This window comes from Bos indicus x Bos taurus, chromosome 7 (genome assembly GCF_003369695.1).
Source record: "Bos indicus x Bos taurus breed Angus x Brahman F1 hybrid chromosome 7, Bos_hybrid_MaternalHap_v2.0, whole genome shotgun sequence".
Lineage (NCBI taxonomy): Eukaryota > Metazoa > Chordata > Mammalia > Artiodactyla > Bovidae > Bos > Bos indicus x Bos taurus.
In genome coordinates, this window is record NC_040082.1 from 95,831,312 (window position 1) to 95,859,305 (window position 27,994).

The following is a 27,994-nucleotide window of genomic DNA, read 5'->3' on the forward strand; positions in this document are numbered from 1 at the left end:
TAGATCCATGATTTTATAAGGTTTGCAAAATGGTAGTATTCTAAACCTGTCATTTGAAGAAACGTTGAACTTTAACATCCTGACAATGAGGGCGTCTCCTTGGAGGGAAGGGGGAGTCCATGCCCTGAATCTTCCCATACAGAGGGAGGAATGTATCAGTAAGTTGCTTCATGCCCACTGGAGGTCTAGGGTTGGGCTGAGCTAACAGTTGGCTTTACTGTGTGTGACAGCCCTGCCAAACGAAAACCTGAGGAAGAACCTGAAAAAGTGAAGTCAGACGATTCTGTTGATGAAGAAAAAGACCAGGTGGGGCTCACGTTTAAGTTTCTTAACTCTGCCTTATTTTGGTACGTTTTCCGTTAACTGTGAATTTACGCTTGGTCTGTCTATGGACCAGAAGTGACTGAGAAGGTGTTAGAACGTATCCCTGGACCCCGGGCAGTGCAAAGTGTATCATGATGAGACCCGAGGGCTTAGCAGGCCCATAGCTTGAGTCTGCTCTCTCCTGTCTACTTTCCTGCCTCTCCACCTGGCAAGATGAGATGTTCAGACCAGCAGAGGTGGTGTGTTTAAAGCATTTGCTTCTGACATCAGATAAGCTCCTTTCCCACATCTAATTTTTCAATAAGAGCAGAATTGTCATGTTATTATGTGCATTGTAATAATGCTGCTTAGACTTTTTAGGTTGGAAAACTGGTGGCTTGCCAAAGGCCTCTGGGAAAGACAATGCCTCTGGCGCTGTCCCATGTGGCTTAAGGGGCAAATCTAGGTAATACCAGCTGGCCACATGCTGTCTATTTCAGTTCTGCCACAGGATTGGCTGTGTAATTTGGAAAGTCTGTAGGCTTTCGGGTGGGTAGTAAATGCCTATTACCTGCTGAAGATGAATATCTGTGGTTTGTTCTAAGGCTGGATGTCTCAGCCAAGGCTTTGACTTTTGGGGGCAAATAAACCTTTGCTGTAGGGGTCAGTCCTGTACATCGTAGAGTGTTTAGCAAGGTCACGACCCCTACTCGCTAGATGCCAGTAACATTCCTTCTGTCTCCCATTTGTGACAACCAAAATCACTTTCGGTTTCTCCCAGAGGTCTCAGAGGGGCAAAATTGCCCTAGGTGAGAAGCATTGAGCCCGGTATCGCTGAGGTAGACTTGATAAGACACGCTCATTCTTCTGTCTTATTCTTGAGAATTATATGCGACTGTTCATGACCTTTATTCAGGTGTCTATAGTTAGGTTTAGCCAGAGTACCCACTCACGGTGGGAAACCGAGATGGGGAAACGTCTTGTCTAAGCCGTGTGGCCAAGTCCCTTGCCCTCTAGTAGGAGAACATGTCGTGGGCAAGCTGGCTCTTGTAATATTGATAAGACTTTAAAAAAAAAACACAAACACATGTACCAGTTTGAGTTGTTTTTTTCCCCCTTCTAACACCTTGGAGGGCTTACATAGCCTTTTCTTTTTGCTTTTAAAGAAATTAACCAGGGCGTTCTTTCCCAAGTAGGAAGCTGTTTCACTGGTGGTGTGTGTGAGGCCTTGTGAACTTCGAGGATGAACCCCTGTAGGAATAGGGTTTATTCCAACATGCTAGAGTCCTAGTGCACCAAACCAGTGATATCAGATGGTATTGGTTGAATAAATCAAATAAGGTCAAAACCTTATACTTCAGCCAGTTTAAAGTGTCTTTTTTTTTTTTTAATTTATTTATTTGTTTATTTGGCTGCATTGGGTCTTAGTTGTGGCCCGCGGGCTTAGTTGCTTCACGGTGTATGGGATCTTAGTTTCCTGACCAAGGATTGAACCCTGCGTTAAAAGGCGGATTCTTTACTGCTGGACCACCAGGGAAGTCCCCCAGTTTAAAGTTTTGCGATCTTACTATGTGTTTTTTTTTAAACAAGTATTACCTACACTTGATAAAACAGTACAAACGGCTATTGGGTACAAAGGAGTGGTACTCCCACCCTTCTGTCCATCCCTCTCCCGCCCCTCCCTCCTGTCTGTCCTTCTAGAGGCGAGCATTTCTCAGTCTTTAATATATTGTTTTGGTTTGTATGTCTATACATAGTACTGTATTATATTAATATATAATCTGTATTAGAGTTCTTCAGAGAAATAGAGTCAATGATATCTGTATATATGAGATTTACTTTAAGCAGCTGATTCACACAATGTCAGACTGGCAGGTCCAAAATATGCACGATGGGCCGACAGGCCGCAGACGCAGGGAAGTGTTGGTGTTGTAGCTCAAGTCTGAAAGCAATTTGCAGTCAGAATTTTATATATAATACACACACACACAGACTAATTCCATATCATATATTATGGAGGGGTTCTGTGTAATTTACCCAACTTTCTCCAGTGGTAACATCTCAACTATAATACAACCGTAAAACCAGGGAATGGACATTGGTATAATCTACAGACTTTGTTCACTCTGCATGCATAGCCAGATGTATGTGTGTGTGGATTCTTGTAATCTTCACCTCAAACAAGATATCTGCTTCGTCACCACAATATTTTTATCCTGTTTAAATACATAACTACAGATATCCTGGAAATGGCAAGTCTTGTGAACTTAGGGAAGCAGTGTCCTGGCTGTTCGTTGAAGAGCTGGTGTCCAGTTTAGGTTGTCATCATCACTTCCTGATGGGAATCCCAAATTACTGGGTTGATTTTTTTTTGCTAACATTAACAAATCTCTGACATGAGGTGGATCTTTGACTTCATGTAGCATCACTAGACAACCTCTAGTTGTGCGGACGTGTGCTGGGTCAACTCCTGGGCCTCTCCTTTGTTTTGAGGCTGGTGGGACCTCAACACCAGAGTGACAGTTGCCCACATCTTCCCCAAACCCAGATTACCCCCAACCCCTGTTTATAACCATGCATGCATGCTTGCTAAGTTGCTTCAAATGTGTCCGACTCTTTGTGACCCTCTGGACCGTAGCCCTCCAGGCTCCTCTGTCCATGGAATTCTCCAGGCAAGAATACTGGAGTAGGTTGCCATGCCCTCCTGCAGGAGATTTTCCTGACCCAGGGATCAAACCCATATCTCTTGTCTCCTGCATTGGCAGGCAAGTTCTTTACCACTAGCAACACCTGGGAAGCCTGTATTTAACCATATCAAATGTATTTACTTAACACTTTGATTCGTGCTTTTGGTTTTGATCCTCTTTTGAAATAAATATTCTTCTCGTCCCTTCTGTCCACATAGGAGGAAAAGAGACGTCGAGTTACATCCAGAGAACGGTAAGAGTTTATACCTTTTTGTTCTGTGTAATTTGTAATCTCGACTACTGAAATTACTTTTCTGAAATGTTTTAAAAGGAAGAACTAGTGAGTTGCCAGGGTGATCATAGATAGCTTAAGGACGCTGAGTTTGCAGCCAGATTAACCTTGTGATCCAGGTTGAATTCTCTTGCAAAGAGTAAATTGGGGTGGGGGGCAACTGGCAGTTACCAGAAGTAGATCTAAAGGTTGTATTGAATATTAAATGTTAACGTAATATGTACTTTTCAGGGCTACTGAGATGAAGATTGTCTTTTGGTGGTCGGGGGGAGGAAGGAAGCCCTTTTGAAAACTGCTTCCAGGGGAGGAGTCTCTGAGAGTCATCCTTAGGGTGTGTTATCTTGCTTGATAGAGTTGCTGGGCTGCTCCCTGCAGAAGAACCAGGAAGAGTAAGACCAGGAACACACATGGAAGAAGAAGGAAGAGATGATAAAGTAAAGCCTGGTCACCTCCGTGTTTGTCACTTCCACCTGAATCAGAGTCCCCATTGGTTCTAGGAAGAGGGATCAGGGCGTGGAGAGCATGTAGGAACAGAATGACTTTCACTAATGATCACAATGACCTTGACTTTAGCAAAAATGCTCTTCAAACTCCTCTTTCTGCTGCTTCTCTATGTGGAAGGTGTGTTTATGTGGTTCTGGTAACAGTAAACCACTGATAGGCCTAGAAGTCACCTGGACCTCTGCTGCTTGATCAGTTAGTCACACAGCTTAAGCCTCTCCCCTCGCCTGCACATCTTGGTTGCTCATGAGGTCTTGGTGGAGATCTCACTTTCAGACACACAAGGTGCTAAAGTGCTATAGCATCATCCAGGGTTAAAGCTGCATTCTTAACTGAGATCAGACCAGTTCTTTCCCCAGACTTGTGGCTCCTTTGTAAAATCAGGGTGGGCTTAAGGTTCTGTGAATACAGATGTACCACTGAATCCCACCCCAGGAGCTTGGGAGGGTAGAAGAAGGAATCGGGGGTCTGAAAGTGGGAGCTTTACCATGAGACAGTGCTGCCCCACACGGTAAAAGGCTGACATTGGTCGGTCCCAGGTGGTGGAACAATCTCAGATCCCCAAAAGTTTTATGACCACACTGATGAGAATTTTCTTAGCAACTCCCATGGGTAGTGTGTGCCCTTGAGAGCCTGTTAAAAAATGGGTGTCTGTTATTTTGTCCTAATGGGGAATCAACCAAGATGCATGATAATTCTTGAACTATTTGGTACTTGAAGCTAGCCTTTAATTGATCACTTCCCTACCCTGATCCTAGTTAAAATTAGCAGCAGTTACAGTTGGGACATATGTTAAATCGTTTGAGAACAAGTGGTTCCAGTAGACTGGCTCAAATCCTCCAAAGAAGGATTTAGGGCTGATTGAAATCCCTTGTCTATGGCCAGATTCCTGGGATCCCCTCTTGCAGTAGCAGAGTCTGCCATGTGTTTTTTCTGTTTACATCACCAACCTTTGATCTCCTCACAAAGTGTGAGGGGTTCCTGAGGCTGAATTTTGGAGAGGTGCATTTAGCTCTCTAAATTCAGACTCAAAATGATTTGTTGTCCATATTTGAAATGGAGCTCTTATTCCGATTGGTCATACTACTTCATTCCTTTATTTAGATTCTCATTTGATAAAGTTATCAAGGAGATTGTCAACACTTAATCCTGATAAGTGACAGTAATTTTGCCCGCAAATCCATCTTAAACAGCAGAATCTAAGAGTTCTTTAACTTCCTGCCTACCTACCCCACCAAAAAAAATGTGCTATCTGAATAGAAGAGACTCCTTCTTACCAGTTAGACTATAGGATCAGTTTAGGTATTTTATTTCCATAAAGCTCTTTAATAGAAATATTAGAATCAAACGGGGGGAAATTAACTAGTCTTTTTTTTTTTTTTGCCTCCCCGTCCCATCCACTTAGGAAGAAAAGAGACTCAGAAGTCAGACCAAAGAACCGTAAGTACAGTTAACATGCCTTTTGTACTTTGTGAAATTTACTTCCAAAAGTAAGTGTTCTCGTAAAAATTATGGATTGGACAGGGCATTAAGGTCATACGTGTAATGTGTGGGTAACTTCTGTTCTTGGAAGGTCAGGCAACCACAGTGTAGGCTGAGGTCAGCTGAGACTTACCTGACCTTGACCGCTGGCCTGTCCTTAGTGGTCTGTCCTTACTGCTGTTCATACAGGAAGCAGTTTGTTAGGTGGTGGTTAAAGAGCGTTGAGCAGCTCTGTCTCTTGCCTGTAGCTGTGAAGATGCTATGTGACAAATTGCCCCAGAGCTCAGCGGCTCAGGACAGTAGGCACTTTTTGAGCTTATATGTTTGCGGCTCAGTGGCCATTGACTGATCTTGGCCAGGCAGACCCGCTTCAGCCCTAGGACTAGGCCAGCTGGGGCGTGCGCTCAGCAGTGGCAGTGTGTGAGGGCGGCAGTGAAAAGCAGCCTCTGACATGCAATGGACTGAAGCAGGTATTGACTGGGCCTGAGTCTGGGGTGGGCAGAACTCCTGAACCAAGTGCCTGGGCCCTGGTGGAAGGAGGGGAAGACTTCTCAGATGTCACCTCAGCCCACTAGCAAACCTGCACAGGAATCTTCCACAGGCAGGATTCCCATCAGGTTATCAGGGATCAGGGGAGCCCTTTTGTCTCTTGTTTTTAAACTGCGGCGTGTCTCAGCAACACATGAAGTGTTGGTGGCACTTCTGAGATCATAAGTTCTGAAGTACCAAAGCCCTCTTGGGTTTCTTGCAATGAAAACTTACCCTTCAGATGAGAAAAATCATCCATGCTCTCTAACTTGGGGGAGGGAACCGTGTAAACCCTCACTGTGGCTTCTTGAAACGGTGATGGGCTCCCTTAGCTGACTGTGTGTTTTTTTCTGTGACAGGACACCTAAACACAAAGCTAAGGAGGAGCCAGACAGAGATGTGAGGCCTGGAGGAGCTCAGGCTGAAATGAATGAAGGAGAAGACAAAGTAAATACTGACTCGTATCACTTATCTCTAACCGATCCTTGTGTTCCCAGTTGGTTGGGAGAAATGGCATGGGTTAGGGCTGTGCGTTGAAATCCAGCCCTACCTGCCCTGGGGTGGTTTTGGGCAGGTGACCTGCCCCTCCTTGTGGGGGTTGGCAGCTGTCGCTGCATGTTAGCACCTGATACGTAGTGAGCGTTCAGTTGTCTATTTATGGTAATGGTGCCAAGGGCCTGTGTGTGCCTGGACTAAGATGTGTGTGGAACCAGCTTCTCTTCATAGCCTCTGGCCTGAGAAGGCTTGACGTGTCACCCCAGATACACGTGTCATCATGCTTGTGCTGCTTTATCGACCAGTCTCCTGAGTTCTGAGTCTAGCTCCTCGCGTTCCCGCCAGCTCCCACAGTTCAGCTTAGTTAACATATTAAACCCTAAAATATTGTACACTGACCCAGGGGTGGGCCTGTATAGAAGCCTCAGATGGTGAGGTTATCCACAGGGCTGTAAACTCCAGGGGACTGGGCTACATCTGCTGGGGTCCACAGCACAGGGATCTTATTAAGCTCCTTAGCAATTTGCTCTAAGAAAAGCCAAACCAGGATGGTCCCAAGATTGTCTCTGGTTTTCTGTGAGATCCAGGGAGCAGAGCCTGAGGTCAGACTTCCTGGGTCCTGAGCGTTCTCGCTTCCAGTGGGCACCCTTGCTTGTTCTGTGGCACGTGATCCTTTCGGTGTGTCACCTCCAGCTTGTTCTGTCTAACATCTTATTGTCTCATCTTTTCTGATTACTCGTGATCTTAATCGTCAGCACTTGCCTGGGATCCCTTCAGGTCTAGAGAGATCTCAGCGGTGGTGTCAGACCATCCGTTTTCCTCAGACAGCAGCTGGCAGGAGCTTCAGACCCCACAGCCAGCGCTCTTGTCTCATGGCAGAAAAGGACAAAAGGACCAAAAGTTTGACTTTGTCTAGTTTTTTTTTTTTTTTTTAATTATTGACTTAATCTGTGTGTATACTTCTTTATAAAGGTCAGCAGCATATCAGAAAGATAGTCTTTGTATGTGGGCTCTGCTGTCTTTAATGAGTTGGTGACCAAGTTGGGAATCCCTACTTCTGTCTCTTTCCCATACTGGATTCCAAAGTTTAGCGTTGTCACCTACTTTCCCACTCCTGTCCCAGTGCCTGTTTGTATGACATCTTCACTCGTGACCAAATGACAGATGCAGCTATAGACATTTGGGCTGACATAAGCAAAATGGCTCTAACAGTCCCTTTTGCTTTGAGCTATCCCAGGACAGGGGTGTGTAAATTGTGGTCCACAGGCCAAAGTTGGCCCTCTGCCTGTTTTCATAAAGTTTTATTGCAACACAGCCATGCCATTTCGCTTATGTATTGTTTCTGGCTATTCTTGTGCTGCAGTGGTACAGTTGAGGAGCTGTGACGCAAGTCTGTGGCTTGGAAACCTGAAAATGTCTGTTTTTTGGCCCTTTACAGGAAATCTACCAACTCTTGTTTGTAGGCGTTAGGGAACTGAGTTAAAATTTTTGAAGCCTCATCTCTAGCCTGTAGACCTGCCTAGATTTTCCAATTCTCTTGTCCCACGGTGCTGCAATCATTAACTGATACTTTGGGGTTTTGTCTCACTCTTGCTCAAATTAATTTTCCCCCCTTTATTTCTCTACCCACACGTTTCCCCTCTCAGGATGAAAAGAGGCACAGAAGTCAACCCAAAGATCTGTAAGTGGTTAAAATGCTTGTGCTTTTGTGCTGTGCTTTGTGTAGTTTAAATTACCAAAATAGCTATTGGAGATCTGTGATGTAGATGTTTACAGGGAATTGCTGGTGCTATTGGAAGACTGGATCAGTTTGGGTGGGGCTGGATGAGAAATCACTGTGGGCCCCATCTTGCCTGTTGCCCTTTGCCTCATGGGTAGCACTCCCATCACTGCACTGCCACGTGTCTTAGTTCCAGTATCTCGTCAGGCCCCATGTCTGAGGGTCACATGGGGCGTCTGCAGGCCTCTTTTCAGGATCACGTGTTAGTGACGCACCTTTGGAGCCACTGTGACAAGGGGACTTTCTTTTGGATGGGAAGAAAGTGTCTGTTCACCAGATCGGTTCTGAATATTTTGCTTTTCTATAGCGAGGCATTAGTTTGTCATTTTTTATGTGAATTGGCAATACAGGTTTTAAGCTGACATTTGGCTTATTTGTTTATCCAATAGAGCTAGCAAACGGAGACCAGAAGAAAAAGAACCTGAAAGAGTAAAGCCACAAGTTTCTGATGAGAAAGATGAAGATGAAAAGGTAAGCTCTTGTTTTTTCAATTCTACTGTATTTCATAACATCCCATTGGCTGGAATATCTTAAAGTGATTTATAAACAATTTTCCTCATGGAAACTTTCAAACGTACCCTAGAGTAGGCAGAAAAGGGTAGCAAACCCTCATATTCTCATCAACCTTCATCAGTTACCAACCCATGACTAGGCATGTTTTACCCAAGCCTCAGTTATTCTCCTTGCCCTCCCTCACTCTGGTAAACAGATCCCAGACATATTAGTGAAATATTAACAGAAGTGCTTCTATAAGGTGCTTCCTTCTAAAAAGGAAAGGAGTCTCTTAAACATCATCACAGGGACTTCCCTGGTGGTCCAGTGGTTAAGACTTTACCTTCCAATGCAGGGGGTGCAGGTTCAGTTCCTGGTTGGGGAGCTAAGACCCCACACGCCTCGTAGCCAAAAAAACCAAAATATGGAACAGAAGCAATGTTGTAACCAATTCAATAAAGACTGTAAAAATGACCCACATCAAAAAATATTAAAAGTAAATAAACATCACTACAATACCATTTTCCTAACACCATAGTATCAAAGTCCAATCTCTGTTCAGATTTCTCTGAGGTCTGCATTGCGTGTTTTGCTGTGAGTCAGAACCCCAGCTCAGTCTGTACGATATGCTTACTCGCTGTTTGTCTTCCCTGTGTCATCTATAGCGCCACCCCATCCTCTTACTTGCAGTTGGTGTAAGTAGCCAGCTGCCGCATAGCATTAGTGGGTTCTCAGGTTGGGATCTTCCCAGAGCCCTGTCCCCTGTAGACCACTAGTTAGGCTCAGATGCTGGACCAGAGGCATGTCTCTTGTTTCCCAGAGGATTTCTAAGGTGGTGCTGTGTGCTTCCTGTTATATCACACCAGAGGCAGGGTTATCTTTGTAAGGCTTCAGGACTCATCACTGAACCCAGGTGCCCTCAGCCTGCTCCATCCATTATAAAGTTCCCCTCAGCTTTTCACCTTTTCACCTGTTTTTAACAATCATTGCTTAAATCCATTATTTCACTGGGAGTTGCAGAGTGATAGTTCTAGCATTCCTTCATTTACTCAAAATAATTCTAGAAATAAGTTTTCTCTTATTAGTCACCAGGGGTGGGGATGGTACCATAACCAAATACGACAGTCTGAGTGACTTAACCAACAGACGTTTATTTTTCTTACAGTTCTGGAGAATACAGTTCACATATCAAAGTACCAGCAGGGTTAGTTTCTGGAGAAGTCTTTCTTCCTGACGTGTGGACGGATGCCTTCTTGCTGGTCCTTACATGACCTGTCCCTGTGCAAGCACGTAGGGAGGAGAGCGCTCTGGTGTCCTATTGGATTAGGTCTCTCCCACTTACGACCTCACGTAACCACGGTCACTTCCTTAAAAGCCTCATCTCTAAATACAGTCACATTTGAGGTTAGGGCTTCAACATAAGAATTGGGTTGGGGAGCAAGGGCAAAACTCAGTCCATAGCGCCCCATATCAATTATATACTTACTGAGGTATCACTTAATACAGGAAAGCTAATTTTTGTCAGGCTTCCCTGGTGGCTCAGGGATAAAGAATCCACCTGCTAATGCGGGTTCTATACCTGGGTGGGGAAGATCCCCTAGAGGAGGAAGTGGCAACCCACTCTGGTATTCTTGCCTGGGAAATCCCATGGACAGAGAAGCCTGGTGGGCTGTAGTTCCATGGGGTCACAAAAGAATCAGACATGACTTGGTGACTAAACAACAAAAGTTTTTGTCTTTTTTTAAAAAACTAGTCTCTTATGAGTCTTTTAAGGAAGTCTGGTTATAATAATTTTGTTTATAAGACTAGACACTGGAGGTGGCTTGGGTCTCACTGGTTTTCTGACTGCCTTCCTGCCTCTGACTAGGTTTTGTGATAACCATGTACATAAAATTCTTTAACTTTGTGACATAGTCCGGATGGAAAAGACTTTTTTACCCTTCACTCTTCTGTTTTCTCTACTTAGGAGGAGAAGAGACGCAGAACTACATACAGAGAACTGTAAGAACTTATTTTTTGTCTTTCCATCAAGCAGATCGTAATACTAAACAGTTGTCTGAGAAAGAAAGAAAAAGGGGCGTTTAGTGATCCCCTGGAGAAGGAAATGGCAACCCACTCCAGTATTCTTGCCTGGAAAATCCCATGGACAGAGGAGCCTGGTGGGCTACAGTCCACCAGGTAGCAAAGGGTCCAACATGACTGAGCGACTTCACTTTGACTTTCAGTGACCTCCTGGAGCAGCCTTAGCTTTGCGTGTGATGGATAGTGAGCGCAGGACTGAGACATGCCAGTTCTGCTGTGTGAGGCAGGTCCCCTCTGCATGGTAAAGACACACTTTCCCCTTATGCAGCAGCTGGCACTCATCTGTGTCTGGATCCGGTATAACTTTGACAGATTCTGACGTGTCATGTAATGACTAAAACAAACCTTCTGCTTTGTTCCCAGAACTGAGAAGAAAATGACTCGAACCAAAATAGCCGTAGTGTCCAAGGTAAATGTACACCTGGGAATAAAAGCCGTTGTGTGACGCTAAGGGACTGGCTTAGGGCTGGCTTTCTGAGCGCCGTCTGTGTTTTGTCCCCACAGACCAATCCTCCGAAGTGCACCGAGTGCTTGCAGTACCTGGACGACCCTGAGCTGAGATACGAGCAGCACCCCCCCGATGCGGTAAGTTCCAGCTCTGTCTTCAGCCGGATAGTTACCGTCTCCTGTGTCTCTGCTCACTGGTCCAATGTCTCTCAGGTGGAAGAGATACAGATACTGACCAACGAGAGGTTGTCCATCTTTGATGCCAACGAATCTGGCTTTGAGAGTTACGAGGATTTGCCTCAGCACAAACTAACCTGCTTCAGGTAACTGATAGGTTTTGTGTGTTTTTCCTTTTTTTTAAATCCTGCTGGATCTTTTTATTTACGTGGCTGTGCGGGGTCTTTGTTACTGCACGGGTTTTTCTCTGGTTGTGGCGAGCAGGGGCTGCTCTCTAGTTGCAGTGTGCAGGCTTCTCGTTTCGGTGACTTCTCTTGTTGTGGTGCACAGGCTCAGGTGCTCTGTGGCATGTGGGGTCTTCCCGGACCAGGGATCGAACCCGTGTCCCCTGTATTGGCAGGGGATTCTTTACCACTAAGTCACCAAAGAAGCGCAGGTAACTAATATACTTATCATAACAAGGCATTTTCTTAAAGACACCTGAGTTCTTAATATCCTAATAAAGTTTTCAACACCTGATCTGCAACATTTCTTAAGCTGCTGACACTTCAGGGCCACCAAGCTGGTAGATGACTGGTAGGTCTTTGGTTGTGAAAGCTATTCCTGTTAGATCTTGAGTAGGTAAACATCCTTGCAAAAATCAGCTGTTTTGCTGTGTCAAGTCTTAGTTGTGGCTTGAAAATCTTTAGTTCTGGCATGTGGGATCTAGTTACCTGAAGAATTGAACCTGGGCCCCCTGCATTGGGGAGCATGGAGTCTTCTTAGCCACTGGACCACCAGGGAAGGCCCTTGAGTCGGTAAATATCGTAAAGCTCATTCATTCCACTGAGGGCCAGCTATGTGCAGTGGGTATTATAGATACAGCACTTCAGGCCCCTGGTTTCATGGAAGCAGAACAAGCTGTGCCTGTGGGTAGCGACATTGTGATGGATGTGAAAAGCACGGGGAGCAGAGAGAGAGTGGGTGGGAGAAAGTTGTTCAGAATGGAGGGGAAGGGACTTGAGCAAAGACCTCAGCTTAAGAACAAGCCAAGGAGATAGTGAGGGAAAGACATCCAGGAGGAGGAAACAGCAGGTGGAGGCTGGGAGGGGGGCGTGTAGGCTGTGGAAGACTAGATAAGGGGCTGTGTGGCTGGAGTGGAGGGGCCAGGGGGTGAGTGGTAGGGGATGTGGCTGGGGAACAGGGACCCAGGGCTGGGGCTGGATCCTGCGGGGCTCTTCAGGCCGAGGCAATGACGCTGGGGTCTTCTTGGTGTAGGTAGTGGAGTTTGGACTGCGTTTGGGGTTCAGACAAGCCTGTGATTGAGCAGAGTCCCCCTCCTCTCTAGCCTCCTTCGTTCTGCTCTCTCCTGCTCACTGGAGGTGCTTCCCTTTGCTTCTCTGTGTGAAATAGCTTGGCTCCAGCTCATGTCTCCTTTCAGGCCTTGGCACGTGCTTTTCCTCTCCCTGGACAAGAAAAGAGTAGGGGCGGCTGGATCGCCTGTTACAAAGCGTTAGGTGGAATCATCTCGAGATGGTCTTTCTGACATTCCTGCCCCACAGTGGGCTGGGCGCTCTAGGAAATCCCAGTGTGTTTCTTCACAGTGCTCTGTATGCTCGCTGCTGTTGGGTGTGTCTCTCCCTCTCCACGAGCAGGAGCCTGATCTGTACTGGGACGCTGTCTACTCCCCGGCCACTCCCCGGCTCAAACCTCTGCCTGACAGCATGAGTGAAACGTGCTGTTAGCATTGCTGATGTTCACGGCCTTGTGCTTCCCTGTGGCGCTGCTGGGGCAGAGGCTCACGAGAACCGGGGGCTGGGGCCACTGTAATCAGGAGTGTCAGGGCTTGGGGTCTCTGGGTGGCTCCTCAAGAACAGGTCTACCCCAGACTCCTTCCTGTGGGTTGGGAAATAAGAACACACGTCCCAGGAATGGCATGCCTTTGAGCATCAAGCCGTTGAAGCCAGACCACCTGGGTTAGCTGGGGACTCTGTTTACCTCTGGTCCTTGGGCTGAAGGTGGCAGGTGGCAACGAGCCCCTTCTGCACACTAGTGGGCCCTGCCCTGGCCTGAGACTCGGCACTTCTCCCTGATGTCACCTCTCCTGACGGAGCACGAGGACAGTCTGTCAGGCTGGGCCCTGGATCCTCCCCTTCTGTGAGTCCACCGTGTCCTGCCCTCTGTGGGTATGTGTCCATCCTTCCCACGGCTTCAGGTCCTAGTGGCAGAACTGTGACCCATGTCTGTCTGCTATGCCTGGTGGAAGAGCTCCACTCAAAGTGCTCATGTGTTCATTTTTTTAATTTGGTAAGATTCCAAGATGAGAATTTCTTGGCATCCAGGGGCCTAGGCGGTGGGAATGTGGCGGGGGATACTCTCAGACCTGCATAGCAACTCTGGCCTTGAGGCCAGCACAGGCAGGTCCGTAAGCAGAACCCACCCCAGTCCCATCCTGTTTTCTCAAATTCAGCGTCCTGCTCAATGATGCACACTCTCCTAGTGTCATGGAGCGTCTCTAGGTGGTGGGTGTTCTTGAACTTGAGGCTTCACCCCCCAGAGGGAGGTGGAAGTCCCTCCTTCTCATGTCCTCAATGAGCCTCGCTTCTTATGATGTGTAACACACATTATTTTAATCTTTTTGAGGTGAAAGTCATAACGCAAACTAACATATAAAATAGTGTGAAGCAGTAAATCCAGAAAAACAAAGCAGATCAGGAATTGCCGGGGTGGTGTCGGGAGGGGGGAAGGAGTGACAGGTCAGTGGGTGTGAGGTTTCATTTTCAGCAACAAGAACGTTTTGGAGCTAGAGGGAGTGGTGGCCCAAGTCTGGGTAGGATGTATTGGAGCAGCCAGTGCGTCTCCACAAGCCACTCCCCAAGGGAGGGCGCGCCAGGGGCTCCCCTGTGGGGTTTCCTGCTGTCGGTCTTGCTGACCTCTCCACATTCCCTTCTCATACTCTTACTCTTGGTACCCAGGTGGGCGAATCAGAAGCTATGGGGTGAAAGAGCACTGTACTGACCCAGGGTTCTGGCAGCCAGGGAGATAGTGGAGTCTGGGGACCACACTTCATCCCCCCATGTCTGAGCTTGACTCAGTACCCCTGCCTGCCTTGGTCTCCTGGTAAATGGCCTCTGTCCCCTGTCTAGCGTGTACTGTAAACGCGGTCACCTTTGCCCGATCGACACCGGCCTCATTGAGAAGGATGTCGAGCTCCTCTTTTCTGGTTCAGCAAAGCCGATATATGAGGATGATCCATCTCCCGAAGGTAAGGGGAATGTTCCAGATTGTCTGAAACAGTCAGTTTGTAAACCGAACAGAGTCTGGGCTGCGAGCAGCTACAAGCAGTCTCGCTCTGATGGCTCCAGTACGGCTGCCCGGCTCACCTGATCAGAGGTGTGGGCTCGGGTGGGGACTCAGTGCCACTGAACCTGCTTGGGTTTTTGAGGCATATTCTTTTAGTCATGTCCAACTGTGCAACCCCATGGACTGTAGCCTGTCAAGGCTCCTCTGTCCATGGGATTTTCCAGGCAAGAAGACTGGAGTGAGTTGCCATTTCTTAGTCCACTTCATTTCAAGAAACCTTTTTCTCCTCTTTTAGGTGGTATTAATGGCAAAAATTTTGGCCCCATAAACGAATGGTGGATTGCTGGTTTTGATGGAGGTGAAAAGGCTCTTCTTGGCTTTAGCACCTGTAAGTATGTGGCCAACTGTGGACTGTTTTGGAATCTGAAAGATGCTTCTGTCTTCCATGGGGCTTGGTTGGGCTCTGGGAAGTCTCAGGCTCCCATGACCGGGCTTGGTTGGGCTCTGGAAAGTCTCAGGCTCTCGTGGCTGTGTGGGAAGCATGTCAGGCTTGATTGGGATGGCTTCTCGTACTAGTTACAACTGACCCTGGAACTGACCTTGCAGCTGAAACCCAGACCAAATTCCAAAAGCCAGAATCGAGCTAGAGGAAAGCCACTTGGCCAGTCTATTCTCTGGTTGGCTCCAATAGGCCCCTTCTGAATGAGTTAACCCTGACCGTGCCTCTTAGGTTTTGACGTTTGAGTGTGGAATGACTCTGCCTGCTCTGTGAGCCTCGTAGCCTCATCCCTGCCCTTTGGCTACTGCTGCTGCCGTCAGGCTCACACTGCTCTTGTCTGTCTGTCCACTCCAGCATTTGCTGAGTATATCTTGATGGATCCCAGCCCAGAGTACGCACCACTATTCAGCGTGATGCAGGAGAAGATCTATATAAGTAAGATAGTGGTTGAGTTCCTGCAGAGCAACCCTGACTCCACCTACGAAGACCTGATCAATAAGATTGAGGTAAGAGGCTTAGGTTTTTCATTATCTGGGATTCATAGATTGTTTACATGTGATGTTGTTCATTCACTGATTTGGGTCCAACTCTTGGTGACCCCATGGCCTGCAGCCCTCCAGGCTCCTCTGTCCATGAGATTTCCTGGGAAAGGATACTGGCAGGCGGGTTCTTTACCACCGAGCCATGTGGGAAGTCCCATTTACATGCGATACATATAAGCATGTTTGACGCAAACCAGTTTTGCTTAAGCCTAAGAGAAACTTCTGTTTTTGTTTTTTTTTTCCCAAAAGACCACCGTTCCTCCTTGTATGCTCAACTTGAATCGATTCACAGAGGATTCTCTCCTGCGGCATGCCCAGTTCGTGGTGGAGCAAGTAGAGAGTTATGATCGGGCTGGGGACAGTGACGAGCAGCCCATCTTCCTGAGCCCCTGCATGAGAGACCTCATCAAGCTGGCCGGGGTCACCCTGGGAAAAAGGTGAGGGTGCAGTAGGAGTGAGCCTGAAGACCTGAGACGGAGTCTGGAAGGCAGGGCACTGCGGGAGCTCTTCCTGGGCCGCTAACACCGTGGAATCTCTCTTCCAGGCGAGCCGAGAGGCGGCAGACCATCCGGCAACCCGCCAAAGAGAAGGACAAGGGCCCCACCAAGGCCACCACCACCAAGCTGGTCTACCAGATCTTTGACACTTTCTTTGCGGAGCAAATTGAAAAAGATGACAAGGAAGACAAGGAGAATGCCTTCAAGCGCCGGCGCTGTGGCGTCTGTGAGGTAACCTCACCTATGCCGGCTCTCCTGCCCCTCATGATCTCTGAGGAGCTCGCTGTTTTCTCTTTTTGGCTTGAGAGTCTTACTGCGTAGACGTGACCCCCCAAAAACAGCTCAGCGAAGGAGTTAGTTATCCAGGGGGACTTGCATGTCTTACGGGACAACTGTCAAAAGAGGCACGCTCAGGCACTTTGCCATCAGTGCTGCTTCTGCTACAAAGGAGTCTGGCCACGTCCCATTGTGTCCTCAGGCCCCTGTGTGAGGGTGAGGGGGGTGACTGCCCCGCAGAGGCCAGCACTGCTTCCTCCAAGCGGGGTCATCCTCCCAGGATCCTGTCTTGTCTCATGGTGGAACTTTCCTCAGAAATTGGGGGCTTCGTCCAGCTTAGCTTTGAGGCCTGAGACGACCTCTCTCTGAATTTTTTAGTATAATATGTATTTACTTCACCCTCGAGGAATTAATCTCTCTAATTCTATCACTGACCCAGAGATCAGATCTGTTTTGGTGTCTTATTTGACTTAATTTGGATGAAAGCTTAAAAGGGAAAATATAGCACCTGCCTTCAGAACCACCCTCTATTCACACTAGTCCCTGGATTCTGAGGGTCTCCTCTGTCTTCAGTGGTCGCCCTCAATAGGAATTTGCATGTTGAACATGTGTCCCCCAAGCAGTGGAAACAGAGACCTAACCACTAGGCCACCAGCGAATTCCCTGTCCTCACCGTTCTTATTTTGGTTTTTATTTCATCTAGCACATGCTTATCCAAGCTTTAAATTTTCTTTTTTTTTAATTTACATAACCTGGCATCTTTCACAGCTACTGTGTGTTGATATGAGTAGACCTAGTTACCACTTTACTCCATAGTATTTCATGGTGACTCTCCTAGCCTATCCCTCGGTGATGGGCAGTGTGATATTCTAATGTGTCTTCTGTGATTCTTCACTGCTTGGAAGCAGAATTGCTGGGGTGTAGGTTACATACTTGACTTTGATCTAGAACACTGTTTTCCAGAGTGGTGTCACCAGCTTACCTCTGAGCCACCTGAGTTCTCCTTTCCCCATACCTGTGCCAGCACCATGTCTCAGGGTTAACCTTTACAAACCTTACGTCTTGTTCCTAACACTTATTTCCCTGAGTTCTAATGAGGTTAAACTTACATATTTTAAAATTCACCAAAAACTGGTTATCAGCTGTGACTAATGGCCATTTAATTTTTTTTTTAATTATGTGTTTTAGATTTGTCAACAGCCCGAGTGTGGAAAGTGTAAGGCCTGTAAGGATATGGTTAAATTTGGTGGTAGCGGACGGAGCAAGCAGGCTTGCCAAAAGAGGAGGTAAGTTTGGCCAATGATTGTTTTTGGAATGGAGGGAAATGCCAGCTGATGGCAAATAGACTTTGTGTGGGACAGGTGGGTTGACACGTGTAGAATAGGCAAGATCCCTTTGTCTAGTGTTGTCACCAAACCTGTCCCTGTTTTCTTAGTGAAAAACCTTCAGTTGGTTTTACTTTTTTTTTCCCGGCTGCGCTGTGGGGGCTTGTGGGATCCTAGTTCCCCGACCAGGGATTGAACCTGGGCCCTTGGCAGTCCCAGAGTCCCAACCCCTGGACCACCAGGCAGTTCCCAGTTGGTCTTATTTTTTAAAGAAGACCTTGCTTATCACAAGTGACTTTGTAGGTGTCCCAACATGGCCATGAAGGAGGCAGACGATGACGAGGAAGTGGATGACAATATTCCAGAGATGCCATCACCCAAAAAGATGCATCAGGGGAAGAAAAAGAAGCAGAATAAGAATCGGATCTCTTGGGTTGGCGATGCCGTCAAGGTAATCCAGGAGTGGGCCCTCGGCTGTCCTCGTGCTGCACTGCTGAGCAGCCAGGTACCTCACTGCCAGCCGTTCTGAGAGCAGCCAGAGCCCTGGAGTGAGAAACCTGCCCACGCATCCCGCAGCCGCGAGCAGAGCAGAGCTGACTGAGAGGCTGGGGTCTGTGGCCAGGCGCCAAAAATGTGTTTTTACTTGTATGCTCAAGGACTCGATGTTCCTCGCCCTCCAAAGCTGGCATTTGATACAGTCCTGGTGTGCGAGACTAGTTCCCCTGTGAAGCTGGTTTTGAGGAGAGCCCCCACTGCCCCCTCGCTAGGAGTTGGTGTTTGGGAGCACTAGCAAACCGCCTCCGGAGGTTCTGTGCTCACCTGCCTAAGAGTCAAATTCTTTGCCACAGCTGGGGAGTGAATACGTTGTCCGCATTGGTCCCTTGGTGTCCATAAGCTGGAGACGGGCCAGTTCCCTCAGCAAGCCTGAGGCCTGCCCCTGCTGGGTGCTGCTCCAGGTCTGGGCGACACAAGTGCCGGCAGGCGGGTGGGGCACGGGAAGAGGGCTGGGGCCACAGAGGCTTCTTGCTGGAACGTCCTGAAGGGTTGGAGAGCAGCTGGCCACTGAAAGTCCTTGAGAGGAACCAGGGCAGAGGCCCTGTGGTGGGAACCAGCTTTCCTTGTGGGAGAGAAGGAAGGGGGTCCATGTGTCTGAGGGGGTGTGATGAGTGGGATGCAGTGCTGTTCTAATTGAAGGCTAGGATCTGACTTGCTGCTGACAAAGGAGGGCGGAGCTGGTGACAGAGGGCTGTGAGTGCCTCGGCTGCAGGCTTCCAGCCAGGGGAGGGGCTGCTCTCTGTAGTAAGTAGCCAGGCTGTTGGAGCTCACGGCTGTTTAGAGAAACCGTCATGAGCTATGCTTTTCTGTAAAGCAGCAGGAACTAGCAGGACAAGCCTTGCACGGACCTTCAGATCCATCCTCTCCTGAAACTAAGTTCTTGTTTTCAGACTGACGGGAAGAAGAGTTACTACAAGAAGGTATGCATCGACTCGGAAACCCTGGAAGTGGGGGACTGTGTTTCTGTAATTCCAGACGACTCTTCAAAACCACTGTATCTAGCAAGGTTTGTATCCTTCCTTCCGCCTGACTTCAGCCCACACTTTGAGTAAAAGCAGGAGGTGCCTGTTTTGCAAAAAGCAGCAGCTCTTTGCCCTAGACTAAAACCAAGAAATGGACTTCCCTGGTGACTCAGTAGTCAAGAGTTCTGCCAATGTAGGAGACCTGAGTTCGATCCCTGGGTTGGGAAGATCCCCTGGAGAAGGAAATGGCAACCCACACCAGTATTCTTGCCTGGGAAATCCCGTGGACAGAGGAGTCTGGTGGACTGCAGTTCATGGGGTCACAAAGAGTCAGACACGACTGAGCACACATGCAAGCGACACCAAACAATTATCTGTACTCCTGAGGAGCCTCGGGCCAGCTCCACTGGTCGAGTTAGAACCTTCTCCCTCCCCGTCTTCCGGCTCCAGGGTCACGGCGCTGTGGGAGGACAGCAGCAATGGGCAGATGTTCCATGCCCACTGGTTCTGTGCTGGGACGGACACGGTCCTCGGGGCCACATCGGACCCCCTGGAGCTGTTCCTGGTTGACGAGTGTGAGGACATGCAGCTCTCGTACATCCACAGCAAGGTGCAGGTCATTTATAAGGCGCCCTCGGAGAACTGGGCCATGGAGGTGAGTCCCCGGTGCCCTGCATGTGTCGCTGCCCCTTGCTGCGTGGGGTCATCATGGCTGACGGTGGCCCCATCCCCAGGGAGGCGTGGACCCCGAGGCCCTGATGTCAGAGGACGACGGGAAGACCTACTTCTACCAGCTGTGGTACGACCAAGACTACGCGAGATTTGAGTCCCCTCCGAAAACTCAGCCGACGGAGGACAACAAGTACAAGTGAGTGCGGGGCCTGGGCTCCCAGGCCGCCCTGTCGGTGCTCCAGGACGCTGTGTGAATGTGTGGACCCCCCCTGCTTGCCCTGTGCTTCTGTCTGCTGGGTCTGCTGTCCCCCTGTCCTCTGATTGCCCTCCCCGCCAACCAGAGACCAGCCTGACTTGGTTGCAGTGGCTGTGAGTGTGTGGACAGCCTGGCTGGGGGTCGGGGTCACGCCCATGAGAAGCTGTCCCACTCAGGGATAGGGTGTGTCTTTCTGTGTCTGTCCTACAAATCTATGTCTTTCCTCATAAGTGAGGTCTTTGATTCCATTTAACTCTAATGCTTTTAGAGAGGTTTGCTTCTTAAATGCTTAGTGCTCCTGTTTTCCTTTCTAACCTTGATACCTCACTTTTTTTAACTAAAGGTGGTGACTGGAGTCTTCCATCATGAGCAGTGTGTGGGAGTGAGGCTGGGAGGGTTTGCTGAGCTGCCTCTGGTACTTCCAGTCAGCCTGGGCTGCTTTCGGGTTTGATCTGTTTTTAAGGCACTCTAACTCTCCTCTGAAGGGTTTATTAATCAGGAATGTTGTATTTTACCAAATCCTTCTTCAGCCTTTAGAGATAATAGTGTGAGCCTCCTTTGACATGGTTTGGGTTCCTGGCTTTACCGTGGTCTGCATTATCATTCATGTTGGATTCTTAACCAGATTCTAGGCCATTTGCTAATGTCTCTGGGTTTTTATGTCAGCTACTCGGAAGTGGGGTTGACTTGACATTTTCCTGGTGTGCATATCTCTGGGCTTTGCTCCCCAATCAGTGTGAACATAAAAGTGCAGGAGAGCCAGTGCCTTCTAACATCCGTGCATACTTCCTCTTGGTACCGGAGTCTCTGGAAATACGCCAGCAGCAGCTGCTTACAGTCACCACCAGCCACTCAAGGGCCTTTGGTTTCTGTCCACCTCTCCTTCAGGTTCTGCGCAAGCTGTGCACGTCTGGCCGAAATGAGGCAGAAGGAAATCCCCAGGGTCGTGGAGCAGCTCCAGGACCTGGAAGGCCGCGTCCTCTACAGCCTCGCCACCAAGAACGGCGTCCAGTACCGGGTGGGCGATGGCGTGTACCTCCCTCCCGAGGCCTTCACCTTCAAGTGAGTGCCCCTTGAAGCCAGCGGGGCCGGGCGCTCCGGGCCAGCAGCAGGCTGGCTCCACCATGTGCCCCCCACGTCAGCCCACTACCAGCTGCTGTCGAGCCGTCGCACTGGCGTCTGTGGTGAGCAGATGCCATCCAGCGGTCCTGTGTGGAGCCACTGTCCTTCTATGGCAGTGAGGCTATCTGTGAAGAAAGTCAGACAGAGCCAGCTGGCTAAAGGAGGATGCTGGGGTCAGTGATGGGTTCCTGCCCAGCTGGTCATGTCAGAGACCCTGCCCCCAGTTCCCGTTATCAGATGGGGAGAGGAGTATCTTGTCTTGCCTGCCAGGCCTCTAAGAATAAGTGAGTTAAAAGTGCTTATTAGGGACTTCCCTTGTGGTTGAGTGGTTAAGACTCTGCCCTTCCAGTGCAAGGGGAACAGGTTCAGTCCCTGGTCAGAAAACTAAGATCCCACATGCCCTATGGTGTGGCCAAAAAAATCTAAAATTCAAAAGAAAAAAAAAAAAAAAAAGGTGCTTATTAGCACAGCGCCTGGCTTAGTGTAAAGGCTGACTGTGAGTTACTGCTTGGTAATTGGGAATTGCATCAAAAGACTTCCACATCAAAGGACTGAGCTCTTCAGGGAAAAATCAAAGCCACAGATATTTCCCATACTTGATCCCTTCCTTGTTGGTCCTTAGAACTAGTGTGTGGTTGGATTTACAACCAGCATTTTGGCAAGCTTAGCTCAGTTTCCCGACTTATTTTCCTCGAGTCCTCATTGGAACCCATTCAACTGAATGGGTTCAACCCAATCAACCCGTGTACTGAGTTGCAGAGCCTCAGTCCTCCCAGCCCCGTGAAGTGGGTGTACATGGTGCCCTGAAACACCAGTTCTTGGCCTAGAAGGGGAGGCCGCCCTGTAGGGCTGTTGACCAGGTATTCCTGGCCCAGCCAAAAGTGAGAGCACAGGTGTTCAGAGGGTCTCTGGGGCCTGATAGACTTTGGGGGGCCTGGTGGGAACACACGGCAGCTGCCCTCCTGAACTGCTTAACTTCCTGTCTTCAGAGTGTGGCCCTGTGGTCCTGGCAGCTTGGCATTTGCTGTGATGGCCTAATTCCGCCAGTACATGGCCAGGCCAGGTTCGGCTAGCCCAGACTGCCCATCTTCTCCCCCAGCCTCTCCAGCAGTGCCCCGAGGTTAGTGCCTCAGTCAGAATGTAGCTTATGCCACGGCCACAACTCTCAGATCACAGGAGTTTACCTCTTGCCTGGACTGTGTGCCCACTGTGGTTCAGGGGACTCAGACTGTTGTGTCACTCAGGGACCTGGGTTGACAGGGCCTCTGCCTTCTCAGAAGTTGCCTGTCTGAGGCAAGAGGAGGCTCACTGGCAACTCTCCTGCCAGGGCAGGGCTTGTGTATCACGGCTGCTCACACCCATGGAGCTGAACACATCACCTGCCAGGAAGTCCTGCCCTAAGGCCGGGTGCAGGGAGAATGTGAACAACCTCAGCAGTGAGACCCAGAGCACAGATGGGGAATACCTGTGTCAAAGTGTGGATGAGGTTGAATCTCTGAATCTGTGATCAGGGTACTGAGCTGCGTTAGTTCAGGCGCTGGAATTTAAACAGTGATTATCACAGGTCAGTCACGCCAAACCACTTTCTAACATTTCACGTTCAGTCACTCAGAGCATTTGCCTCTCTGCAGCATCAAGCTGTCCAGTCCTGTGAAACGCCCCCGGAAGGAGCCTGTGGACGAAGCTCTGTATCCAGAACACTACCGGAAGTACTCTGACTACATCAAGGGCAGCAACCTGGATGCCCCTGAGCCCTACCGTATTGGCCGCATAAAGGAGATCTTCTGCAGCAAGAAGAGCAACGGCCGGCCCAATGAGACAGACATCAAGATCAGGGTCAACAAGTTCTACAGGTCGGTGAGGGCTCTGCCCTCCAGGGGCCTCTGCCTGAGTCGTGGGAGGTAGTGAATCGCATACACGGTGGTCTGGGGGGGGGCAGGGGTGGAGGTGTCCTCCCAGGTGTTCCTGATTACCTGGTGGGTGCTGAGGATCACTACAGCTGTGCAGCACAGCCCTGGATTCCTGTCTTAAAGCTGCAGAGCTTTGTCCAAAAGAAATCAGGGAGCGGAGGTCCAGAGTGTGACCAAGGCAGGCATGGAATATCCTGGGCTCTGTCTGAGGTGCCATCAAAACCCTGATATCTGTTTAAGCTGCCTTGTGTTCCGCCCCCTCCCTACTGCCAGTCCTGTCCTTTCCAGGCCCTCTTCTCCGTTTCTGGGATTTCTCTCTGTCCCAAGGTCTTGGCTTCACTGAGTTTCTGGGATCCTAATAGTACTTAGGAGCTTAAACTGAAGCTGATCCATACAGATAGGTCTACAGTTGCTCCACTTCTTAGCTAACATACAGGAAAGTTTTTCTGAAGTCTTTGAAATAACAGGTACTGAGAGAACAAGGAGTCTGGCGGGCATAGGGGGAAGAAGGCAGCTCTAGACATGCTTCTCAATAGGAGGTCAGCAACTGGTCTCAACCCAGGCCCACCCAGTCTTCTTGGAGGCATAAAGAGCAAGCAAACCCTTAGTTGAGTTCACGGTAAGAAATCCCACTTAGTTTGTGGTGTTTAGTGCCAACTAAGGGGGTTAGTAAATCAAGGTGACTTAGTGAGGCATGGGGCCTAGTCTTTACCCACTGATCCTATGAGCACATCCCCAGGAATATGCCATTTAATTCATTTTCAACTTGCGACAAACGAACTAACAAAGACTCTTGCACTCCCAGGCCGGAGAACACACACAAGTCTACCCCAGCCAGTTACCACGCAGACATCAACCTGCTTTACTGGAGCGATGAGGAGGCCGTGGTGGACTTCAAGGCCGTGCAGGGCCGCTGCACTGTGGAGTACGGAGAGGACCTGCCTCAGTGCCTCCAGGACTTCTCCGCTGGTGGCCCCGATCGCTTCTATTTTCTCGAGGTGGGGCCCTGGGCTCACTGCAGGGAGGGCCTCTGGGTCAGACACAGCACCCGAGAAGTTTACTTACCCAGAGCACGAGTCTGTGACACTCAGGTTGATCTGGAATTTAACACTTAAAGCAAAACAAAATATTTTAACATCCTAATGCAGTAACTTTGGAGAAGGCAATGGCACCCCACTCCAGTACTCTTGCCTGAAAAATCCCATGGATGGAGGAGCCTGGTGGGCTGCAGTCCATGGAGTTGCTAGGAGTCAGACACAACTGAGCAACTTCACTTTATTTTTTTACTTTCATGCATTGGAGAAGGAAATGGCAACCCACTCCAGTGTTCTTGCCTGGAGAATCCCAGGGACGGGGGAGCCTGGTGGGCTGCCGTCTATGGGGTCACACAGAGTCGGACACAACTGAATCGACTTAGCAGCGTAGCAGCAATGCAGTAACTCAGACTTCCCTGGTGGCTCAGACGGTAAAGAATCCGCCTGGAATGCAGAAGACCTGGGTTCAATCCCTAGGTTGGGAAGAGTCCCTGAAGAAGGGAATGGCAACCCACTCTAGTATTCCTGCGTGGAGAATTCCATAGACAGAGGAGTCTGACGAGCTACAGTCCATGGCATTGCAAAGAGTCAGACACAACTGAGCAACTAACACACACACATACACTCACACACAAATAACAATTTTTGTAGACTGTTAGGTGGCCTCTGCTGGTCTGGTCAGTGTCTATGAGTTAGGGAGATGGACCTCTAGCCCCAGGAGATGAATCCCTGCCCCCAGTCCCTTCAGCCTCATAGCTGAGCTTGTGGCCTGGTTATTGAGAGAGAGACGAGCCAGGAGTCTGTTGATTTAAGCTGCTGCTGCTAAGTCACTTCAGTCGTGTCCGACTCTGTGCGACCCCATAGACGGCAGCCCACCAGGCTCTCCCAATCCCTTTTTTTTTTTTTTCCTCCCAATCACTTTTAAATTGTTTGAGCATGGCTTCTTTGTGACAGGCGTGTATGGTCTTAAGATAACCCGTGTCTCCCCCAGGGTCTGGTCTGTACAGCCTGATTATGACATTTGCCTATTTTTAGAATGAGTAGTCCAGGTACTTAAAATAGCAGGAATTTCTGTCAGCTACATAAAACATTTTTATTAATAGACTTTTCCCCTTTTCTCTATTAGAATCAAAGCCCTCTTGGCTTCTGGCCATACTTAGGGAGAGATGAAGTGTATTCTTATCAGATTAACTTAAAGCCTATTTGTTAGAGAGGGGAGCTGGTGTTTCTCTTGCAGACCACTGTGGTTCTTTCCCCCTCAGGCCTATAACGCCAAGAGCAAAAGCTTTGAAGATCCTCCGAACCACGCCCGGAGCACCGGAAATAAAGGGAAAGGGAAGGGGAAAGGTATGTCGTGGTGTGTCATCCCCCCAGGTTCCTCTTCAAGTGTGTGTCCTCTAGCTCGGATACTCACGAGTCAATCAGTATGGAAGAGCAGCCTCTGACGTTACCTCCCTCAAAATGAGGTGGACTCTGAGTCACCAGGGGCTTCGAGAAGAGCCCATCAGGAACTGCTCTGACTTGGGGCCCATCTCCTGCAGGAAAAAACAGGACGAAATCTCAGACGTGTGAGCCGAGTGAACTGGAGACAGAAATCAAACTGCCGAAGCTGCGGACCCTGGACGTGTTTTCCGGCTGTGGGGGACTGTCGGAAGGCTTCCACCAAGCAGGTGCGCTCCGGGGCGGGGGGGTCTCTCCACACAACCTGTTAAAAACTCGATCAGGCAGGCTGTGTCTGGAAGACCTCTGTGGCCCTGGTCACAGCTCCGACTAGAGAGTCTCTTTCTGGGGATTTCATGACAGGTCTGTGTCCTTGTATCCCCCACCCAGGCATCTCGGAGACACTTTGGGCCATCGAGATGTGGGACCCTGCGGCCCAGGCATTCCGGCTCAACAACCCTGGGTCCACGGTGTTCACAGAGGACTGCAACGTCCTGCTGAAGCTGGTCATGGCCGGGGAGGTGACCAACTCCCGCGGCCAGAAGCTGCCTCAGAAGGGAGACGTGGAGATGCTGTGCGGCGGGCCGCCCTGCCAGGGCTTCAGCGGCATGAACCGCTTCAACTCTCGAACCTACTCCAAATTCAAGAACTCCCTGGTGGTCTCTTTCCTCAGGTAAACAGAGCGAAAGTCCCTCTGCATTCAGTGCCACCTAAGGGCAACTAGATGGCCTGCCCCCTGCAAGGCCTGGTGCCGGGGCCAAGCAGTCACCACTTTAGCCTTTACCCCTGCAGAAGGCTGCTGCTGAGCGAGGCGCCAGTCTCAGCCTTCAGGGGTTCACGGCTCCGTCTCCACTAGGGAGAGACCCTGAGAGCCGGCAGGTGTGTCTTGACAAGCATCAAAGCAGTTGGGAGTGACTTCTGGCCAAGGAGGCCTTCTTGCTCTCTCCAGGCGTGGAGCTGACTCTCTCGGTCACTCCTGTCCTCCACAGCTACTGTGACTACTACCGGCCCCGCTACTTCCTCTTGGAGAACGTTCGGAACTTCGTCTCCTTCAAGCGCTCCATGGTCCTGAAGCTGACGCTGCGCTGCCTGGTCCGCATGGGCTACCAGTGCACCTTTGGCGTGCTGCAGGTGGGCCCAGGTTGGGGGCAGATGCAGAGGCCAGAGACGGGAGCGGCCATCCCTGAGCTGCAACAAACTGTCCCTAACCGAACACGGAGCTCCAAAGGGGACTTCCCCAGCACTTCCACTGCAGGGGGTGTGGATTCGATCCCTGGTGGGGAACTGAGATCCTACATGCTGCTGAATGTGGCCAAAAATTAAAAACAAAACCCCTCAAAGGGTCAGGCTGTATAGGGTGATGACCTGTAGTGTGGTGGAGGCAGATGCTGGGGCCCACACTGCACTGTGGAGCCTTTGGCATTGAGATTCTGGAGGAACTCAAAGCCAGGACCCCAGTAAGTCCTGAGGGGCCGTGTGCAAGAGACCTCTTTGCCGCGTCATTTCCAGCTCGTTTCCACTGATGGGGTGTAGGGGTGCCCAGCTGTGGAACTCCAGGTAGCAGTTAGAGTCCCACACAGGGTGGGTCAGGAACCACACATAGACCAAACTGTTTTATAGACTAAAGAGCCGAGTCTCTGGGTGAATGGACGTGCTTATGAACACCTAAAGGGTGTGCATGGTGACACTCCAGGGGGCTCTCAGTGGCTGTGTCTGCAGTGACAGGGCCTTGGGGTGGTCAGAGGGGTCAAGGCCTCTTCTGAAGAGCAGCTGCGCTGTGTGTGCCTGTTCAGTAACTGATGGCATCACTAAAACTGAAACGAGTGCTGAAAGAGGAGGAAGAGTGGGCTGGAAAACAGTGAGTGTGTGGAGGAGAGAGTGTGGCCACTCGGCCCCAGGCCCTCCCAGTCGGTCTGCACAGTGTCTCAGCCTCACTGAACAAGCCTCGCTGGCGGCCGTGTTCTGTCCCTGTGACTGGGGGCTGCCAGGCAGGAGGCGTGGCTCCTGGTGTCTCCTCTGGCCGCTCTCCTCCCCAGGGCTAAGACCACAGCACCCGCATGTGTCTAAAGAACCGGCTGAGAGCATCTCCTGAGTTCACTCCCACCTCCTCCAGGGGCTGCCGGCCACCTCTTGGGATCTCTTGTCCTTCCCTCTGGCCTCACTCCGGTTAGGTGTAAGCCTGTGAACGACATGGCAGCCCACTCCAGTATTCTTGCCTGGGGGATGTCATGAACAGGGGAGTCTGCTGGGCTGCAGTCCATGGGATTGCAAAGATTCGGACGCAACTGAAGCAACTTAGCACTAGCACTGTGGTTTAACTAAGGGCTCTCTGGATGAGCTTCACACCAGCCAGCTG

At 49.6% G+C, this 27,994-nt stretch overlaps 1 protein-coding gene across 3 annotated transcripts in view; it reads left to right on the top strand.

Annotated features, from left to right (window-relative positions):
* Positions 1–27,994, top strand: part of DNMT1 (DNA methyltransferase 1) — a 53,310-nt gene that overhangs the window by 11,694 nt on the left and 13,622 nt on the right. For 2 of the 3 annotated variants that reach the window (XM_027547790.1, XM_027547788.1), the window contains exons 6-33: positions 231–306; positions 3,209–3,243; positions 3,635–3,716; positions 5,189–5,223; positions 6,153–6,240; positions 7,935–7,969; positions 8,458–8,539; positions 10,527–10,561; positions 11,006–11,051; positions 11,147–11,227; positions 11,303–11,412; positions 14,392–14,510; positions 14,844–14,936; positions 15,402–15,553; positions 15,839–16,026; positions 16,134–16,317; positions 17,551–17,648; positions 17,991–18,138; positions 19,133–19,248; positions 19,655–19,859; positions 19,939–20,072; positions 21,021–21,194; positions 22,886–23,107; positions 23,970–24,162; positions 25,461–25,545; positions 25,740–25,868; positions 26,029–26,311; positions 26,628–26,769. In XM_027547790.1, the coding sequence (XP_027403591.1) occupies positions 231–306; positions 3,209–3,243; positions 3,635–3,716; positions 5,189–5,223; positions 6,153–6,240; positions 7,935–7,969; positions 8,458–8,539; positions 10,527–10,561; positions 11,006–11,051; positions 11,147–11,227; positions 11,303–11,412; positions 14,392–14,510; positions 14,844–14,936; positions 15,402–15,553; positions 15,839–16,026; positions 16,134–16,317; positions 17,551–17,648; positions 17,991–18,138; positions 19,133–19,248; positions 19,655–19,859; positions 19,939–20,072; positions 21,021–21,194; positions 22,886–23,107; positions 23,970–24,162; positions 25,461–25,545; positions 25,740–25,868; positions 26,029–26,311; positions 26,628–26,769 (3,370 nt within the window). Of the gene's footprint in view, positions 1–230; positions 307–3,208; positions 3,244–3,634; positions 3,717–5,188; positions 5,224–6,152; positions 6,241–7,934; positions 7,970–8,457; positions 8,540–9,725; positions 9,765–10,526; positions 10,562–11,005; positions 11,052–11,146; positions 11,228–11,302; positions 11,413–14,391; positions 14,511–14,843; positions 14,937–15,401; positions 15,554–15,838; positions 16,027–16,133; positions 16,318–17,550; positions 17,649–17,990; positions 18,139–19,132; positions 19,249–19,654; positions 19,860–19,938; positions 20,073–21,020; positions 21,195–22,885; positions 23,108–23,969; positions 24,163–25,460; positions 25,546–25,739; positions 25,869–26,028; positions 26,312–26,627; positions 26,770–27,994 lie in introns of all 3 variants that reach the window. The other variant, XM_027547789.1, reaches the window with a different exon arrangement.